Source organism: Pectinophora gossypiella, chromosome 16 (assembly GCF_024362695.1).
Source record: "Pectinophora gossypiella chromosome 16, ilPecGoss1.1, whole genome shotgun sequence".
In the NCBI taxonomy this organism is placed as follows: domain Eukaryota; kingdom Metazoa; phylum Arthropoda; class Insecta; order Lepidoptera; family Gelechiidae; genus Pectinophora; species Pectinophora gossypiella.
The window spans coordinates 13665612-13686193 of record NC_065419.1 but is presented as its reverse complement, the minus strand read 5'-3'; the positions used below and the strand labels follow the sequence as shown (position 1 = coordinate 13686193).

Below are 20582 nucleotides of genomic sequence, written 5' to 3'. Positions count from 1 at the left end.
TTAGAAAGTTAATTCCTCACCCCCCCCCCTCTCAAAGAATTACTTAAGTAAAAAAAAATCGTGATTTTTGACCAAAACCAACAATTTAAACTTTAACGCATATTTTACCGAGAAACATCGTCGTACAAAATCCAAACATTATATAACCAAAATTAACCTAAAGTTTATAACCCTTCGCCGAGTTGGAAACAAAAGTAATAAAAACTTAAATAAGATTACTTTGATATGTACAAGGGGTTTGGAAAATTAAAATAGTTTCCGAACTTACTTTAATGTTCGCATAGCTACATATACCAAAACACTTAAAATACTTTAAAAAATTGTGAGGAATAAATCGCTAAAACTAAATATATTTTTACGGTTATAAATTATTTTCGCAATATTTAATTTTGCCTTGCGGCTGTATAGAGATTAGGGATGTGAATTTCTTTATATATGTTTCTTTAAAAAGTGGAAACCAGCCTTTAAAAAGGCTAGACTTTTAAATAATAAAATAGAAACTAATAAGGGTGTACTTAAACGTATTTAAATAGTTAATTTAATAATAACATTTACTTAATTAAAGCTAATATTCAATTTAAAGCTTGAATCGACTTACAATACGAAATTATAGATTAAAAAATAAATTTATAACAATGTATTAATATGATGTACTTAAATATATATTTTTAGGTAAATAATTTCCATAGATACATAATAATATTTAATAATATAAGTATTTTTTGATTAGAATAAGGCATCCCTATTTAAAAATATAATTTTGAATATAATATCAGTATAAAGTATTTTTTTTTTGTAAAAAATGTGATGTAAGTAGGGTATTTACAAAAAGAATTGTGATTTATGTAAAATATTAAAATCACTTTTGTGATTATATTTTCTTTTTAAATGGAGATGTCTTTTGAATACATAAATTATAATTTTAGTCAGAGCTCGTGATGATTGCAAAAGGCAACATTAAAAAAATTTCATTCAAAACGGATTCAAAATTGGGCACGATTTAAAAAATACATGATGAATAAAAACCTACGAACATTTTTCAGATACTCCTGTAAGTTTCCCAAACAAAAAAAAAAACATTATTATTTGCATCGTATTGTAGAAAAACGTAGTTAAGTGACCTCCTCCCACTTTTGGAAGCCAGAAGAAAAAAGAAATATCTGCTTGAATCATTTAGTACTTAGTTGTATTTCCGGATCTTGTATTTTTCTTTAAAACTTCATAAAATAACAAAACAGTTTTATTATGAAATAAGGAGAAGAAATAGAGCAACGTACACGCGATTTAATATTAACACCAACGTACAAAAATCTAGTCTAACATTGCAATGGACGTGGAACTACTAGCAAAATGGACCTCCGTATATAATAATATTGTCCGCCATTGTGCATTTGGGTTTATTATTCCAAATTTCAAATTATAAACAGTCAATGTTGCTGTTATGTTGGCTGTACTGGTGCTTTCTTAAATTATTCGTAAGATTTTATTTTATTTTGCCTTTTATTTTTATTGGTTAGTTCTAAGATTTTATTGAAAATATTTGTAATAACCTTTCGCATGGAATTTAAACAGTAGGTAAGCATGTTTGGTTTTTTAAGTTGAGATAACGAATCAAATAACAGCCAGTACTGCCAACCTAAACGCTAACATCAACCGATACACAAAAAATATGTATATCATACATATCACAAACAAATTAGCTTGTAGCTCATTTAAAATATTTTTTTAAAGTGGTCTACCGCAACCGTTTACTAAAATTTAAATTTATTTCTACCTATAAAGCCTCCCACTTAAATTTTAAAACGAGAACTTTGGTCCTACCATAAAATAATTTTAACTAAGTTTCCAGAAAGTATTTTTTTTCTTACAATTTTTTTCTTTAATACATTTTGAAAATGTTACAATAATGTAGGTATGTATAGAAAAACACCGATTATTCTAATTTTTATTTTTTAATGTATATGAAAACACTTATTTCCCGCTACGTAATATCGATTGTCATTTTTTATACAAGTTTTAATTTAAGCTGTAAATATTGCCATATCTACTATTTTTTTTTAATTTATGATATTTTTAACACCAATGCAAGAGAAGTGAGCGTCTGAGCCTTTTGAAACCCATTTAATTTTGTCTAGTCGTTTTATAAGAACTTACTTTTTTACATTTTTATCACAGGCATTTTACGCTCCTAACCCTGAGGGCTAAACATTGCACCTTTGATATTTCAGATATTACATGCAATAATCGTTTAAAAGGAAAATCGATCGATTTTCATCACAATCGATTTTCGACCGAACTTTGTTCCACTCCAATGATTACGTTTAGGGCGTATTCACACCACGTACGATTATTATCCGATCCGAGTCCGAGAATGACGGACAGTATATTAGATATCGGATGGATGGCTCCATACAAATATATTTACGGCCATTTCGGATCCGTCATTCGTTGGAGCAGTGCGAAAACCCCCTCACCGTCCACGTTTAGGCATTGTATTTCACTAACGTAATTTCACCAAAATCCTTAATTATTTAATAATTAAATATCCCACTAGACCGAAAGACACAATTCATTTCTTTACATTTACAACATACTTCGAATTATTATTATTGTGTCGCGTTCGAACGCACCTTGTAGCAAAATTGTCTTTTATACTTACACAAGCTAGAAATCAGCTTTATAATTTTTAAATAGCACGTGTTCGCTTCTTTTGGCGCGAAACTCTTAAAACTGTTTTTCTTTTTACGGAACGCTGTTCAAATATGCAAACACGTAGTGCCAACGTGAGCGAAAAGCTCATTTGAAAATCGAACTTTTAAAATTTTCGTTTCGGCGAGTATTCGAACCTTGTAGAAATTCTTTTGCCAGAAGTTTCTGCTTAGTTTCTGGAAAGTTCTGGAAGGTTCTAGAAGGCTCTAGAAGGGCGGTGGTCGCCTAGCAGTCGTGCGGCCACCGCGACGGGTGGCCGGCTACGGATCACATGACGCAACAGCTCTTCGCTCGGCCCTTCAGCTCCGCTTTCAGATCTCGCTTGCTTTTGCTGCGACCGACTTGTTTCTGCTGACAAATGATAGGAAAAGGTTAATTTATTTTCTGAGTAAATTGTTTAATTCAATTTTCTTAGCATTTAACTGCAACTAACCTCACGTTACAAAATTTCCTAACCATGCCGTGTATACACGTTTTGGGTTTCAATCTAGTTATTACCCACATCTGTAACCTTTTATTTTTGCATGCCATGATTGTTACCTGTTGTGTGTACCTTTTAAATAAATAAAAAATAAAATAAATAAATTTAGGTACATTTATTTTTGTTTACATTTCTTTTTTATGTTGGCTGTATGTTCTTCATGATTATTGTTTTAAAAGAAGATCAAAATAAGTAAGTAGAAACAAGAAAATAATGGTAAAAAAAATCCTATACGTATGATTTCTTACCATATTTTTTATTTTTATTTTTTGTTCCATGAGTTGTCTGGAACACAAAAAATAGAAACTTAGAATGTACCGTGCTTAAAAACGATACTTAAAGTAATAACTACTTTTTTTATAATGATATAATTACATACCTAGGTAGGTACCTTTTTAAATTGATTTTTCGTAGTTTTTTTGACATAATTCGTACATAAAGAAACATCGAACTAAATAGCCGTGGTAGCTCAGTTGGTAGAATGCTTGCCTCTCACATTACGGTCGCTGGTTCGAATCTAGTACAGGCCTAAACCAATGATTGTCGAATTTGTTTTCGAATTCATGTTTGGATCGATTATCACGTGCTCAGCGGTGAAGGAAAATATCGTGAGGAAACCCACATTCCCGAGAAATGCATTTTCGGAGGTACGAGTATGTGACCTAACCTGTATTGGGCTGGTTTTCCCTTCGCGGGTTGGAAGGTCAGACAGGCAGTCGCTTCTGTAGAAAACCTAAATTCTATATAAGTAATTTAGTAATATTTGATCTATGTACGAATATTAACGCATATTTATGGAACACGACGTTCGTGCCTCACCCAGCAGGGTCCATATAACACCAGGGTCGTGGTTCACACCGCGACTTGTGCTGAGTGAGGCCCTTTTATCTCAGGACGTCCACCACCACCTTACGATCATTCTAATCAACATCCTCTATGCTTTATGTAATTGTTTTGTGAAAAAAAAATAAGTGATGTTATTATTGTCTTGTTTTTGTGTAACGTCCTTACACATTTTTATTCTACAATTACCTACAAAAAAAATACACCAAATACAAACATAGCTTACCTGTTGTTTCATCTGCTGCTTGTTGAGTTTCCCCAACGCAGCCAGCGCGGCCACCTCGAAGGCATCCTTCACGCCCTTACTGGACGCTCGAGCTGATGTCTCCACGTACGTCGTCGCGCCCAACTGACGTGCCACGGATAATGCCTGAAGAAACGACAAGATTTTATTGTTTTACTTCCGCACCACCCAAATCCCCTGGTAGTTGCGGCTTCCGAATACATCCTGCTTAGGGACGGTACTGAAAGGTATCAGCGTCCGAAGGACGTAATATACGATCCCGACGACCCGATTACTCTAGCCATAGAGGCAACCAATCAGCTCGCGACACCAAACACTTCAGGACCCCGATACCGACCCCGCCGGCGTGGTCGACGATTTCCCTCAATCAGCGCTTATCGCTATCGACCCACTAGGGTTGATTAATTCTTTCAAATATTTTTCCTCTCAGACGACGCCCTGAGCCGAGGTTTGCGCCCAACTCGGCACCCTCAGGCCTGTTGTCTTAAACATTGTACCGGGTGAGAGCCTTCAGCGCTCCCCATTTGTCCGGCCAAGTAGTTAATGCCATCTGCGGCAAATCTACAATAAGTCACGTCAAAAAATAATAATAGTGTTTTACCCTCAAAGAACACCTGGCAATGGTGCCTAGGACCTAAGACGCACACACAACACAAGCTCACGACTATAGCCCAATTTCCTACTTGACAGTTCATCATCATCACTAATTTAAGGGCCACGCTGTTGTCGGTGCAGCATTTGCCATGCTACTTTTTTTGGGGAAAATAGTGGTTTCCCTCTTGCCTTCCGCCCCGTAGTACTCTGTCTGATGCGAGTGGGATGGCGCCCAGAGGTGTGACTTGACAGTTACATAAACTGCCTATATACGTCCCACTGCTGGGCACAGGCCTCCCCTCAATCAACCGGGTTGCCTCCGTGGTCTAGTGGTTAGAGCGTTAGGCTCACGATCTGGAGGTCCGGGTTCGATTCCCGATGGGGACATTGTCGAAATCACTTTGTGAGACTGTCCTTTGTTTGGTAAGGACTTTTCAGGCTTGAATCACCTGATTGTCCGAAAAAGTAAGATGATTCCGTGCTTCGGAGGGCACGTTAAGCCGTTGGTCCCGGCTATTAGCCGTAAAAACACCACCAACCCGCATTGGAGCAGCGTGGTGGAGTATGCTCCATACCCCCTCCGGTTGACTTGACAGTTATAACAATAAAATATGAAATATGTCGGATATTGTAGTTTATCATGTAACGAAAGTTATCTTATATAGTTTTTTTTATTAAGATCATTTTTAAATATTTTTATTTAAATTTTTTACAAAATAAAAATGCGTTTTTTTCCGTGTATTACACGGCCCGCCTGAGGCACCCTCAGGCCTGTTGTCTTAAACATTGTACCGGGTGAGAACCCTCGGCGCTCCCCATTTGTCCGGCCAAGTAGTTAATGCCATCTGCGGCAAATCTACAATAAATCACGTCAAAAAAAGCTCTTACGACTTTAGCGCGCCCTTCGGAGCATAACCTAATCATTCTAATCATATTACGCATCTCCATGGTTACCACATATGGAAACAGTACTCCGATTGTTTCAATTAGTTGGCCATGTCTATGACCCAGTGGGGTATGGGCCGAATTAACATGGCCCTGTGGTGGCCCCAATTGGTCTGTTTTCAATTTGTCCTCGCATGTAGCGTTACATGCATTCAGAAATCAAGCTGGAAAGCTAGATTGGGTCAATTCTAAGAAGCCCAAGTAAGAAGTAGCCCTAATCAGAAGTAGCCAAAATGAGAAGTTGCTATATTGAGAAGAAGTCCATTTGCGAGTCGGTTGCCATAATGAGAATTAGCCGTATTGCGAGTCGGTTGCCATAATGAGAATTAGCCCTAATGCGCCTACCGTAACAAAATTCAAATATTGAGAAGAGAGGGAGAAAGAAGCGTTGTACTAGAGCAGGTAAGTATATAACGTCAATACGTTTTGTGGGTAAATAACTAAATATACAGAAACTTGTAAATGACAGATAATCTCGTAGGTACTCAGATAAAAGTACAAACGTAGGTATGTAACTCACGCCCTTAATCGCTAATGGGGTGGGCAGAGCCACAAGTAATAAGAAGACTGGTAATTTAACTTTTGGTACGAATTTGGCTGTTCCCTTGCCGACGTTATTCAAAGATTAACTTTTAAAATGGCGCGCCTGCAAGACACCGATGGTGTGCCTAGAAAAGATCACATCTTCACGGTTACTTTACTTTATTATATCTACATTATACTTATTTGCTAAGAACAATTTGCATCCGTATCAATTTCCATATTCCATACAAACCTCTTCGCTGGTGACCGGGTGCGTCTTGAGCTTGGAGAGCACGGTGAGGGTCTCTTTGTCGTGTCTCAGGTCGGCCTTGCAGCCGCACAGCAGGACGGGGGCGGAGCCGCCGTGGGTCCGGACTTCTCTGTACCACTGTTGAAAAAAAATATACATTTATGGTTACAAAACCGGTTAAAAGTACCTATTATATTTTAAAGAATTGATTTCTTGACAGTTGTAACGTTAAAATATTAAATACAGGGTGTTAGTGACATCGTAACGAAAACTTTGAGGGGTGATTGAGGCCATGATTCTGAGTTGATATCAAGTGGAATTTTCCGTTGCAAAATATGGAACTGAAAATAATTAAAAAAAACACAAAAAAGTCATGAATATTCAGATTGAAAATTCCACTTGATATCAACTCAGAATCATGGTCTGAACCATCCCCCTCAGTATTCGTTACGGTGTCACTAACACCCATACCTACTTGTATGGCTACCGTATATACTTGTGCGGGCGGGTGTAAGTGACATCGTAACAAATACTGAGGGGGATGATTCAGCTGATTATATCATCGCAAAAGTATATAATTGAAAATAATTACAAAAAAATCATGAATTTTGCGACGAAAAATTCCACTTGATATTAACTCAGAATCATGGTCTGAATCATCCTCCTGAGTATTCGTTACGATGTAACTAACACCCTGTATATCGGATGTGGTAGTTTTATTATTCTTCTTTTTATCGTGGGTGTTCTGATGAAATACCAGCCTCTCATATCATTTTACGATAATTATCCAATAGTTTTACTAACATACAACAGTGCCCAACAGTGGGACGTATATAGGCTGTTTATGTTATGTTATGTAGTTTTACTAAGTACATATTTTATTTTTACAAAATAAGAATGCAATTTTTTTATCTGTAATATATTACAAGACCCGAAAGACGGGCGGCCATGATGGAGCTTCGTGTGACGTCACATTTCACAAATGAACAAAAACTGCTGCTGTTACCAATACACATTATCTAATTTTATTTTAAGTTATACCTCTCATTGTCTTGTCTGCCGAAAAGGAATGGGACGGGTAATCGACAGGCATAAAATATATGGAACACACGTCTATTGGACGTAATATACGATCCCGACGACCCGATTACTCTAGCCATAGAGGCAGCCAATAAGCTCGCGACACTAAACACTTCAGGGCCCCGATACTGACCCCGAAGGCGTGGTCGACGATTTCCCTCATTCTGCGCTTATCGCTATCGAACATTTCGAACATCGAACAAACATTTTTCCTCTCAGACGACGCCCTGAGCCGAGGTCGCGCCCAACTGGGCACCCTCAGGCCTGTTGTCTTAAACGTTGTACCGGGTGAGAGCCTTCAGCGCTCCCCATTTGTCCGGCCAAGTAGTTAATGCCATCTGCGGCAAATCTACAATAAGTCACGTCAAAAAAAGGCAGAAATTTTATATTGGCCAATATCCCGACAGAATTAAGTTGACAGTACACGTCAAACTGGTTGCATATTGGCGAGATGAAAAAAAATGAATAAAAAAAATATGAAATTTTAAATGATGTTAGTGTCTTGTTTTTTGTGTAGCGTCCTTTTATAATAAACTATTTGTATTCTATTCTAGATGATTATTTTATTGGCCCGGATTATTCATTCATTGACTCATTCATTTTAAAATTAACAGCCGTCAATCATCCGTCCTTTTCGTTTTCGGCGGATAAGAAAATCTGTTTGTCTGCGGGAATTGGAGCCAATATAATAATATATTATATTCGGCTCTAGTGGGCAACTATTATTTTGTGCCGCTTGCGTTTGAGACGTCAGGGTGTTGGGGGTTGGAGGCTATAGCCTTCTTTAGGGAACTGGGGCGTAGGTTAAGAGAGAGGGGGTCCGATATGCGTGCGGGCTCTTTCTTGGTGCAAAGGTTGTCCATCGCCATACAACGTGGTAATGCGGCGAGTGTAATGGGGACCTTTGCGCCTGGAATAACTCGGGGGGGATTATTTGACGATTAGACACGTAAGGTCTTGAATTGTTAATTTCTAATTGTATTAATGTTTAATTTGTAATTTTGTAGAGGTAGTCTTATATTCAAAAGTGAAAAAAATATCGAATAAAACACGGCACTCTCTTCAATTAATAATGCGCCAGACAGGATAATGTGCCTCAAAGAGGTAAGTTTCACGGCGCATTTTGGTGCTTCTACACTGTAATGTCGTGAAATATAGATCATCATCTCCTTAGCATTATCTCGTTTTCCACAGGGTCCGCTTACCTAACCTGAAGATTTGACAGGTCCGGTTTTTCACAGAAGCGACTGCCTGTCTGACCTTCCAACCCGCGAAGGAAAAATCAGCCCAATACAGGTTAGATCATCATCATCATCATCAGCCCATTAACGTCCCCACTGCTGGGGCACGGGCCTTCCCTATGGATGGATAGGGAGATCGGACCTTAAATCATCACGCGGGCCCAGTGCGGATTGATGGTTATTAACGACTGCTAATGCAGCCGGGACCAACGGCTTAACGTGCCATCCGAAGCACGGAGGAGCTCGAGATGAAAACAAACAATTTAAAAGGAAACTAGGTATGTACTTATCATTACACTTTATTACTTTCGCCAACGCCCTCTGTAGTCCTGTGGTTGATCGTTGGGCCCACGATCCGGAGGTCCCGGGTTCGAATCCTCGTGGGGACATATCACAAAAATCACATTGTGATCTCTATTTTGGTTAGGACATTACAGGCTGATCACCTGATAGTCCGAAAGTAAGATGATCTGTGCTTCGGAAGGCACGTTAAGCCGTTGGTCCCGATTACTACTTACTGATGTAAGTGAGTAGTGACATGAGGCATGTCAGGAGCCTTTGGCGGCTCAATAATAACCCTGACACGAAGGTTGCTGAGGTTGGTAATCCACCTCATAACCCACACGATGGAAGAAGATTACCTTCGCCGCAGCATTGTGCAAGGAGTCAGGTTCGGCGACGTTGAAGCACAACATGAAAACCTTCGCGTCCTGGTAAGCCAGCGGCCGAACTGTGTCGTATGCTGGGGTGCCTGTCGACAATAATTACAACAATCTTTACTCACATATACAACCACATAGGCAGATACATGTATAGTGTACAGCACATAACAGGGTGAACGCATTAAGCGCTCCCCATTTGTTCGGCCAAGTTAATGCCATCTGAGGCGAATCCAAAACCAAGTTACACATACAGGGTGTTAGTGACACCATAACGAAAACTTTGAGGGTGATTCGGACCGTGATTCTGAGTTGATATCAAGTGGAATTTTCCGTCGCAAAAGTATAGAACTAAAAATAATTTAAAATATACTAATATATTCATGACTTTTCCGACCGGAAATTCCACTCGATATCAACTCAGAATCATGGTCTGAATCATCACCTTCAGTATTCGTAGCGGTGTCACTAACACCCTAACACCCTTACGTACTTGTATGGCTAACACATACTGCGAGGGGTGATTCAGCTCATTATTCTGAGTTAATATCAAGTGGAATTTTCCATCGCAAAGTATATAATTGAAAAAAATTAAAATAATTATGAATTTTGCGACGGAAAATACCACTTGATATTAACTCAGCATCATGGTCTGAATCATCCTCTTTAGTATTCGTTACGATGTCACTAACACCCTGTATATATCAAAGATGAATCTTAATTTCAAAGGTTAATTAAAGATTAATCTTTGAATGACGTTGGGAGATAGAGGGGAAAGGATTACTTGTGATTCTGCCTACCCCATTGGGGTCCGCAGGCGTAATATGTGAAATAACAACGGTAACGGTCCTATTAAAGTTTAAAAAACATACGACTGAAGTAATTGGTTATAGAAAGCTCAATAATTACATTAAATTGCACTCGAAGCCGTTTGGCAAGTCTGTTTGCTCTTATAAATTCAAAACTCGTTATCTGTACTTGTTTCACAAGATATTATTTTTATATCATAATCTAGTAACATGGTCACACTTCGAATCGACATTTTTTACATAACGAACGTCTCGTCCGCCTAAAACTACTGCAGCTTCTTACAACCTGTAAAGCCGGGGAAGAGAAGGTGCCAGAAAAACTTCGGCACAGAGCCCTAGACGTTCTTTTTTTTAAAAGAAACATAAAAATATTATTATATGCCATTTATTTATTTTTGATAACGACGAATCCACTCCGCCTTATATTTTCACCAGAGATTTTGAATATTTTTTTAAAGGAAATCAAACACAACATAGCATACATCCCAATATCCACCTTCCCCAGGATATGGTCAAAAAAAAACGACAAAAAAACAGAAAGAAAAGTTCTGCCGAAACCCGGGATTGAACCGGGGACCTTTAGATCTTCAGTCTAACGCTCTCCCAACTGAGCTATTTCGGCTGTTGAAGTCTCAAGCGAAATTACTATACACAAGCCATGCGTCATTAAGAACGTAATAGTACTGTAGTTCTCTCATAGATGGCGCTAGTGATTGGGTGACTCACTGATTCATTCATAAAATAATAAGTTGGACACGACTTGAAAATTAATTCAAATTCAAATTCAAATTCAAAAATATCTTTATTCAGTAGGTAACATAGTTACACTTTGAATCGTCAATTTTTACATAACGAACGTCTCATCCGCCTAAAACTACTGCAGCTTCTCACAACCTGTATAGCCGGGGAAAAGAAGCTGCAAGAAAAACCTCGGCACAGGGCCCTAGACGTTCTTTAAAAAAATAAAAATAAACATAAAATATTGATATACAATTGATTAATTTAGCTGCCTAATATCAGTTCTCAGACAGTTAATCCCATGCATTCATATCTTCTAAATAATCACTAACTTTATAATAACCTTTTTTGTAAAGTTTTTGTTTAACTAGTGTCTTAAAGCAGTTGAAAGGCAAATTCTGAATGTCAATGGGAATCTTAGTGTAAAAACGTATACATTGCCCCTTAAAAGATTTTTAGTAATCTTATGTAATCGACTGACTTGTAAAGCAAGTTTATTTTTATTCCGGGTATTAACAATGTGCCGATCGCTATTTTTTGCAAATAATCCTATATGTTTTTTTACATATATTAAGTTTTCAATTAGTCAATTAAACTATTGAAATTAGTGAAATCGTCTAGAGAGGGATATTAAAGTATAAATGGGTATTTATCCAAAATAACGGAAGATAGCCCATATACCGTCGTGAAAATCACCCTTTTTGAAAAATCGCATTCTGTGTTTTTCTTCAACAAAATCTCGTTTTGTTCAATTAATTTGATACCGAATAAAATGTATACCATATTTTTTACCTGCATGCATATTTTTTTTTTGCGCTGTAAACTACTTTATCTGTTGCGAGGTGAAGAAAAAGAAAAGGAAAGAACACATCCGAAGAGGTGCAGATCTAGCTTTTATGACAGAGGGGGTCCCCAGGTAGTAGACAACTTATCTCCGTAGAGAATTAGATAACATTGAAGTGGCCACCTATGACCTAACCTGTCCCCCAGGGGGGAATGGGGAGGGAGGGGTTGCTGTTCATGACCCCTGGATCCACCCATGCATCCGAATGTGATTTTTTTTGCTTGGTAGGTACGGTCACGAGCATTAATATGTATACACTTTGGTACCATGTCACATTAACTTTTTTGACAAATTGAACTGTAAGTCTCACTAAATGTCAAATATGTTAGTGCGACAGAGTCCTAACGTGGGTACATTATATTGCTCATGACTGTACGTGGTTTCCGTTAAGACAACGATGTAAAATAACGTGATAATTCGTAGAAGAAAGTTGCAAGTAATTTCATGATTGCTTGTGGCTCTGCCTACTTCATTAGGGATTACCAGCGTGAGTTTATGAATGTCCTGGAACCCCATAATATTAATTCTAAATAAACTTAACAATATTTTAGCAGCCTTCTGCCATCGTAAATTACAAATAACTAATAAACTGGGTTTTAGTACAAACTTAATATTTTAAAGCGGTTTTAGTGTGCTAACTAATTGGAAAACCTCGGCCTTAGATAATTGATGGTGTTGGTTATTATGAACATTAATTATGTGACCCGTTGTACTTGCTAGATACATGTGCTGTGCCGCGGTTTCTCGCTTATGTAAGCTTGTAAGGTATTCTATATATTTTTTTGTAGAATAATTAAATAAATAAATACTTTCTTACCTAAGTATTTTCTACACACTGGAATACCGAGTGTTAGTGACATACTGAGGGGGATGATTCAGACCATGATTCTGAGTTAATATCAAATGGAATTATCCGTCGCAAAATTCATATTTTTTTAGTTTTTTTTCTTCTAATTATTTACAATTCTAAACATTTGCGATAGAAAATTCCATTCTGAGCTGAATCAGCCCTCTAAGTATTCGTTACGATGTCGCTTACACCCCGTACGGTCACGAGCATTAATATGTATACACTTTGGTACCATGTCACATTAACTTTTCTGATAAATTGATCTGTAAGTCTCACTAAATATCAAATATGTTAGTGCGACAGAGTCCTAAAGTGGGTACATTATATTGCTCATGACTGTACAAGTAGAATAGTAACATAATAGTTACAAAAAGAACACGCGCTAATGTCAATTTAGGTAAAACATTGTGGTCTCACTTTTTACCCGAATTGAAATCTATGAGGGACTTTCCAGGCTACGTTGCTCAAAAAAAAATATAGATGGCGCTGTAAACATATTTTTTTTTAATTTCGGAATCTCGCGGGTTTGATATTTCCAATCCCGCAAGATCTCGAATTTGGGATCTCGAGTCGGGATTGCATTCCTTAATCGGCCCTAACACGAAGGTACCTAATGCAGTATTCTTGACTTCTCTTCATTCTTTTACTTTTGTCTACTTTAGTGTTTTCTTCTTTAGATGCCTCTCCAACTAGCGGAGGTTGGCCATCAGCTCTGAAAATTTATCCTTATCTCCCGCGAGGCGGAACAGTTCGACCGCACTCGTGATCCCGGTCCACTCCCTGATGTTACGCAACCAGGACTTCCTCCTCCGACCCACTTTTCTTTTTCCTGCGACTTTGCCCATCATTATGAGATGCAGTAGCTGGTACCTTTCGTCCTAAATATGCAACTTTTTGATGGTCTGCAAAAGTGCGCGTTTTCTTTGAACTTGCCGCAGAACTTCCTCATTGGTAACCCGTTGAGTCCAACCTATAGCCAGCATACGTCGGTAGCACCACATCAAAATTCTACTTTAGTATGCCGAAGCCTTAGGAAATGTGCCAGTTATTAATGCCTACACGCATATTAAACTACACTTAACTTACTGACTTATGCCCTTTGTAATAAGCAGTAATAGGTAAAATAGGCAATAATTTAATCCCACGTTGAAGATAATGCGCAAAGTAGGTGTGAGAATGATATTGTGTAAGTAAACTTTATAGTAATAATAATTGCGCCGATGTCCGACGGGGGCGGGTTGTGGGACGATCAGAGAGGCTTAGAACTGTGTTTATAGACTCACGCTATTTATTCCTGTCGGGGTCATCAGAATCATGATAAATCACTCGAAAACTGTATTCTTTGGCTTTGTACTGATATACAGAATACTGATAACAGAAATGAAATTTATTGTAGTAAATGTGGTCATACATAGTGATGGAAGTAAATATTATGGTTCAGCACATTCAGTCATATTCTGACATACAATAGGTAATTATTATATTATTTATTAAAATTGAGGAGCTCGGTGGCGCAGCGGTAAACGCGCTCGGTCTGCGATTGTTGAAGTTAAGCAACTTTCGCAAAGGCCGGTCTTAGGATGGGTGACCACAAAAAAAAAGTTTTCATCTCGAGCTCTTCCGTGCTTCGGAAGGCACGTTAAGCCGTTGGTCCCGGTTGCATTAGCAGTCGTTAATAACCACCAATCCGCACTGGGCCCGCGTGGTGGTTTAAGGCCCGATCTCCCTATCCATCCATAGGGAAGGCCCGTGCCCCAGCAGTGGGGACGTTAATGGGCTGGTGATGATGATGATTTATTAAAAACATCATAGAAGGGGAGCTACAAGGAAAGAGAGGAAGGGGAAGACCAAGAAGAGCTTACATGGAACAGATTAAAGAGAAGGCAAACGTTGTGTCTTATGAGGAAGTGAAATAATTTTGCCTTTGCTTTTGAGGCTTTGATAGACAAGAATGGAGAATGCTACACCGACAAGAGCGTGGCTCTTAAATTAGAGACGATGAGTGACATCGTAGTACTGAGGGGGATGATTCAGCTCATGATTCTGAGTTAATATCAAGTGAATATGATTACATAAAAACACATAAACAACCTATATACGTCCCACTACTGGGCACCAGCCTCTATGCTGCTCCACTGCGGGTTGGTGGAGTGAATATAATTAGGTACTTAGTGTACCTACTAGTGTTTTTTTTTTCAATTCCATAATTTTTTTACAAATTCAAACTTTAATTAACCTCGTGTTTCGTCGGACAAAAATTCGGAAATGTTTCGATTTTATTGATGAGAAGTATATTTTTACATATCTTAACATAACATCACACTTGTATTTATTTACCCCAAAGGGGTAGGCAGAGGTGTATTATTAGTTAGTACAGTCATGAGCAATATAATGTACCCACTTTAGGACTCTGTCGCAGTAACATATTTGACTTTTAGTGAGACTTACAGTTCAATTTGTCAAAAAAGTTAATGTGACATGGTACCAAGTGTGTGACCGTATTCCACGTTTTTAATCTTTACGAAAAAATTGTCTTATCTTAGGGCTACTGCGATACAGGGGAAACCCTAGTGCAGGGCCCGCTATTAAGTTGTGTTAATTTTACTTTATTTGGTAAATAAATATTTTTTACTTTCTTTACTCCTCGCCAGCCGTCTTTAAGTCCTATATAATAGGGAGCAACTTGTAGGTAGGTTAAATATTTGAATTTCTGATAATGGTAAGTGAACATCATCATCATTATCATCAGCCCATTAACGTCCCCAGTCCCCACTGCTGGGGCACGGGCCTTCCCTATGGATGGATAGGGAGATCGGGCCTTAAACCATCACGCGGGCCCAGTGCGGATTGGTGGTTATTAACGACTGCTAATGCAGCCGGGAGTCCGGGAGGCCCGGGACCAACGGCTAAACGTGCCTTCCGAAGCACGGAGGAGCTCGAGATGAAAACTTTTTTTTGTCACCCATCCCCTTCCTCTCTTTCCTTGTAGCTTCCCTTCTATGATGTTTTTAAAAAATCATCATCATCACCAGCCCATTAACGTCCCCAGTCCCCACTGCTGGGGCACGGGCCTTCCCTATGGATGGATAGGGAGATCGGGCCTTAAACCATCACTACTGCTAATGCATCCGGGACAACCTTTTTTTGTGGTCACCCATCCTATGACCGGCCTTTGCGAAAGTTGCTTAACTTCAACTATCGCAGACCGAGCGCGTTTACCGCTGCGCCACCGAGCTCCTCAATATATATTTTCATAAATATTTTTTTTATAAAGTTTTCCTGTACTCCGTTATCGTTGTGCTCAACAAACTATACTTATCTTGAAATTATCATTGACCAAATTGGAGAGGAGATGATGTGATGAAAGGTGTGATGTGTTAGAAAAGGTTTTATACGATCTACTCTGAACCGGCGTGCGTGTATGAAGCGATTGATGAATGCGGAGGAAGCAAGAGAAGTGTGTCAGGAACGAAGCAAATGGAATTCTATAGTCTCTGCTTACCCCGGTGGGAAATAGGCGTGAGTTTATGTATGTATGTATCTTGAAAATCTGAGGCAGTTTCCAACAGAAATATATAGTCTGTTATGTTATTCATGGCGTTCAGTTGAAACCACATCTGTTTGTGCAAACTGTTTGTACACTGCCGGCCACAGTCATGGTACACAAATATTTTATTTTATTTGAACTGCGGTGCACTATAAACTTATCTACTTTGTTCGATCACCAGACTTTCCGAAAGTAAGATAACCCGTGCTTCGAAACGCACGTTAACCCGTTGGTGCAGGTTACTACTTACTGATGTAAGTACGTTGTTGTTACATGAGTCATGTCAGGGCTCTTTGTTGGCTGAATAGTAACCCTGACATCAGGACAGGAGACAACACACGACAGAAGAAGAAGCAGAAATACTTCTTCTATCGTGTGGGTTGTGAGGTGGAATGCCAACCACATCGACCCTGGTGCCAGGGATATTATTAAGCGGCCATAGGCCCCTGACGTGACTCATGTAACGACTACGTACTTACATCAGTAAGTATAACGGGACCAACGGCTTAACGTACCTTCCGAAGCACGGATCATCTTACTTTTGGACAATCAGGTGATCAGCCTGTAATGTCCTAACCAAACTAGGGATCACAGGGAGTGATTTTTGTGATTTGTCCCCACCGGAATTCGAAGCCGGGACCTCCGGATCGTGAGCACAACGCTCAACCACTGGACCACGGAGGCAGCAGAAATACTACTTGGCCGGCAGTGTAACGATACACATGAATGCATCCAGTTCGATTTCAACTGACTTCACATGCTTTGTATGCTGTGTGGTTATTTCGGTCAAAGAGGGAAGTGCTGATCAAATGTGATTCAACTGGGTTAGAGGGTAAATAGGCTGGGGTGCGATGTTGGCGGAGAAGCGAGGAAGACCAGAAGACCGTATCTTTACAACGTGCTGCCTATTGGCATACGTAAGCGCCTATATCGAATTATCCCAATGGTGTAGTCGGAGGTACGCCCATCGCAAGATGAACTAAGTACCCACACCTCACCGAGCTTTCTTCTTATCGTGTGGGTTGTGAGGTGGAACACCAACCTCATCAACCCTGGTGTCAGGGTTATTACTGAGCCGCCAAAGGCCCCTGACATGGCTCATGTAACGACTACTTACTTACATCAGTAAGTAGTAACCAGGACCAACGGTTTAACGTGCCTTTTCGAAGCACGGATCATTTTACTTTCGGACAATGAGGTGATCAGCCTGTAATGTCTTAACTAAACTAGTGAGAGCTGGGATTTGAACCCGGGGTCTCCGGATCGGGAGACCGCTCAACCACTGGACTAGACCGTTAGACCAACAGTTTCTTCAACAGGTTCATCTTGCGATGTTTGTATGTCAGCGGCGTAGCGTGGGTGTCGGCTGCCCGGGGCGGAAGACAATTTTGCCGCTCTTTTATTTAGATATTTCAATTTACAAATTACCACAGATTTTTTTGTTTTAAATTGAATGACGTTCATATTCGTTACCTACGCGCTTTTTTTTAAATATGCAAAATTAAATGTATATTTTTCAATCTTTCTGAGAGATTTTCTAAATATTTTTTTCTGTAAGAACCTTGTACAGATTATTAGTAAACTACAAAAAAAAATCAGCCAAATTGTGAAATTTTGCCGTTCCCTAAAAAGTGCCGCCGGGCCGCCCCTGCCGCCACTTCGCTACGCCGCTGATGTTATGTACCTATCTCTAACGATGTATGTAGGTACTCTTGCGATGAATGTAGGTACCTACGCCAATAGGAAATTTAGTCGAAAGTTTATGATATTATTGGATGTGAACGAGTCACAAGGAGAAATGAGTGACCGATCTTGTAAATAGAGAAGCTAGCCGCGCGGCCCTCTCTTGCTCCGGACGTCGCGACGATAACACGTAGTGTTATCAGGTTATCTGTATAACCTGTTAGTGACATCGTAACAAATACTAAGGGGGATGATTCTGACCGTGATTCTGAGTTAATATCAAGTGGAATTTTCCGTCGCAAAATTCATGAACGTTTTTGTTTTTTAATTATTTTTCATTAAATACTTTTGCGATGGAAAATTCCACTTGACCTTAATTCAGAATATTGAGCTGAATCATCCCCCTCATTGTTTGTTACGATGTCATTTACACTCCATACATGTACGTACCATGATTCTGAGTTGATATCAAGTGGAATTTCCTGTCGGAAAATACATTAAAATTTTAGTGTTTTCTTCAATTATTTGCAGTTCTATACTTTTGCGACGGAAAATTCCACTTGATATCAACTCAGAATCATGGTCTGAATCATGCCTCAAAGTTTTCGTTACGACGTCACTAACACCCGGTATAGTGTACCAACCAATTTTCCCATCATTATTTTTGCTATTTGATCATTATATTCTATGTGATCTTCATTAAATGTACGCCACTGTCTGTACCTAATTTTATTTAAAAAACGAAACTCGCTTCTGGTTCCTCACAATATGTTATTTAGAAATCGCTACCCGTTACCCGCTTTTAGCTTGCAGTTACTTAACCTATTTACTGGGAAAGGAGGGGTTGCTAAAGTGTACGTTACACTAACACTATTGTTAGTGCTAAATACGATTTCTAGGAACTGGCATTTGCTAACTAGTTATTCCCAGTACGGTTTGGATTCGACGAAGTTTGAATTTTAGTCAGTTTCCGAAATGTTCTAAAGAGATTCTATTTCTGAATTCAGGTTTAATGTAGTAGGGATCGCACCTAGGCATTAATGAAATGAGATGAGATGAAATAATTTAGTTGATGTCCGTTTGTTGTTTCGCAGTTGTATAAACACTACCTCACCTGGTTTCTTGTTGGTTGCGCAACCAACAAGACGCCAGTTGTCTGCTTGGTGGCTCCACCATGGTGTCCTAGTGAGGTATAGAATTGAATATGATTATTATTAACAAAAACTTAATCAAATCCATTACCGGTGGATTAGGAAAATCCCTATTGCGGATATCCTAATCATTTAGATAGAGAGATAGATAGATAGAATCTTTATTTAGTGGTTTTTTATTTTATTAGAGGACCTTACCGCCATGTTTTTTACAATCTTATAAGTAATTAAAGGCCAATTTAAAAGCTACCTAACACAAATTACAGGCAGTTTTTATAGTCCCGCGAGCCAGCCTTACATTCTAGCTTTTATTAATTTCATAGTTCGTTTAAGTGACATCGTAACCGATACTGAGAGAAATGATCCAGCTCATTATTCTGAGTTAATATCAAGTGGAATTCTTCTTCTATCGTGTGGGTTGTGAGGTGGATTATCGACCTCAGCAACCCTGGTGTCAGGGCCTATATAACCTGACTGCAGCAGTGTGTTCCTTTAAAATATATAAATCGCTAATTTTATAATATTGGTGCTCAGCGGTAAAGGAAAACATCGCGAGGACCTCCACATATCCGAGAAATGTGATTCGGAGGTAAGTAAGTCTTCTTCTTCTATCGTGTGAGTTGTGAGGTGAATTACCAACCTCATCAACCCTGGTGTCAGGGTTATCATTGAGCCGCCAAAGGCCCGTGACATGGCTCACGTAACGATTACTCACTTACATCAGTAAGTAGTAACCGGGACCAATGGCTTAACGTGCCTTTTCCGACGGAAAATTCCACTTGATATCAAATCAGAATCATGGTTTGAATCATCCGCCTCAGTATTCGTTACGATGTCACTAACACCCTGTATATTTATGTATGTAAAACCCACGATTTAGAGGCACAATTGGTGCACTACATGAACAGCCGTTATCTTCGACGAGCATGCGAAACGACCGACGGAACACAAACGCTAATGCCTTGACAAATAGCACATATTTGCATGCGTGTAGGTACGTATGCTATTAGCCTATTGGTTAGAATTGGCGATGTCAGAATTAGATATGGATATTTAGAAAGTGTTATTCGAATGTTTCGGATAAGTAAATAAGTTTCGGATATTGATAATTTTAGACAAGTTATGTTTTTTACAACCTCCGTGGTCTAGTGGTTAGAGCGTTAGGCTCACGATCTGGAGGTCCGGGTTCGATTCCCGATTGGGACATTGTCGAAATCACTTTGTGAAACTGAACTTTGTTTGGTCAGGATTTTTCAGGCTTGAATCACCTGATTGTCCGAAAAAGTAAGATGATTCCGTGCTTCGGAGGGCACGTTAAGCCGTTGGTCCCGGCTATTAGCCGTAAAACATCTCCACCAACCCGCATTGAAGCAGCGTGTTGGAGTATGCTCC

At 39.0% G+C, this 20582-nt stretch overlaps 1 protein-coding gene and 1 non-coding gene across 4 annotated transcripts in view; both read right to left on the bottom strand.

The window, feature by feature from the left end:
- Window positions 1–1132: 1132 nt before the first annotated feature.
- The window catches only part of LOC126373876 (uncharacterized), a 162163-nt gene continuing 142713 nt past the window's right edge, over window positions 1133–20582 (bottom strand). For 2 of the 3 annotated variants that reach the window (XM_050020228.1, XM_050020226.1), the window contains 4 exons: window positions 9551–9660; window positions 6592–6726; window positions 4260–4403; window positions 1133–3060 (listed from right to left, as the gene is read on the bottom strand). In XM_050020228.1, coding sequence (XP_049876185.1) covers window positions 2977–3060; window positions 4260–4403; window positions 6592–6726; window positions 9551–9660 — 473 coding nt within the window. In that variant the 3' untranslated portion in view covers window positions 1133–2976. The remainder of the gene's footprint in view (window positions 3061–4259; window positions 4404–6591; window positions 6727–9550; window positions 9661–20582) is intronic. The other variant, XM_050020229.1, reaches the window with a different exon arrangement.
- On the bottom strand, window positions 10927–10999 carry Trnaf-gaa (transfer RNA phenylalanine (anticodon GAA)). The gene has a single exon. It is a non-coding gene; the product is annotated as a tRNA-Phe (tRNA).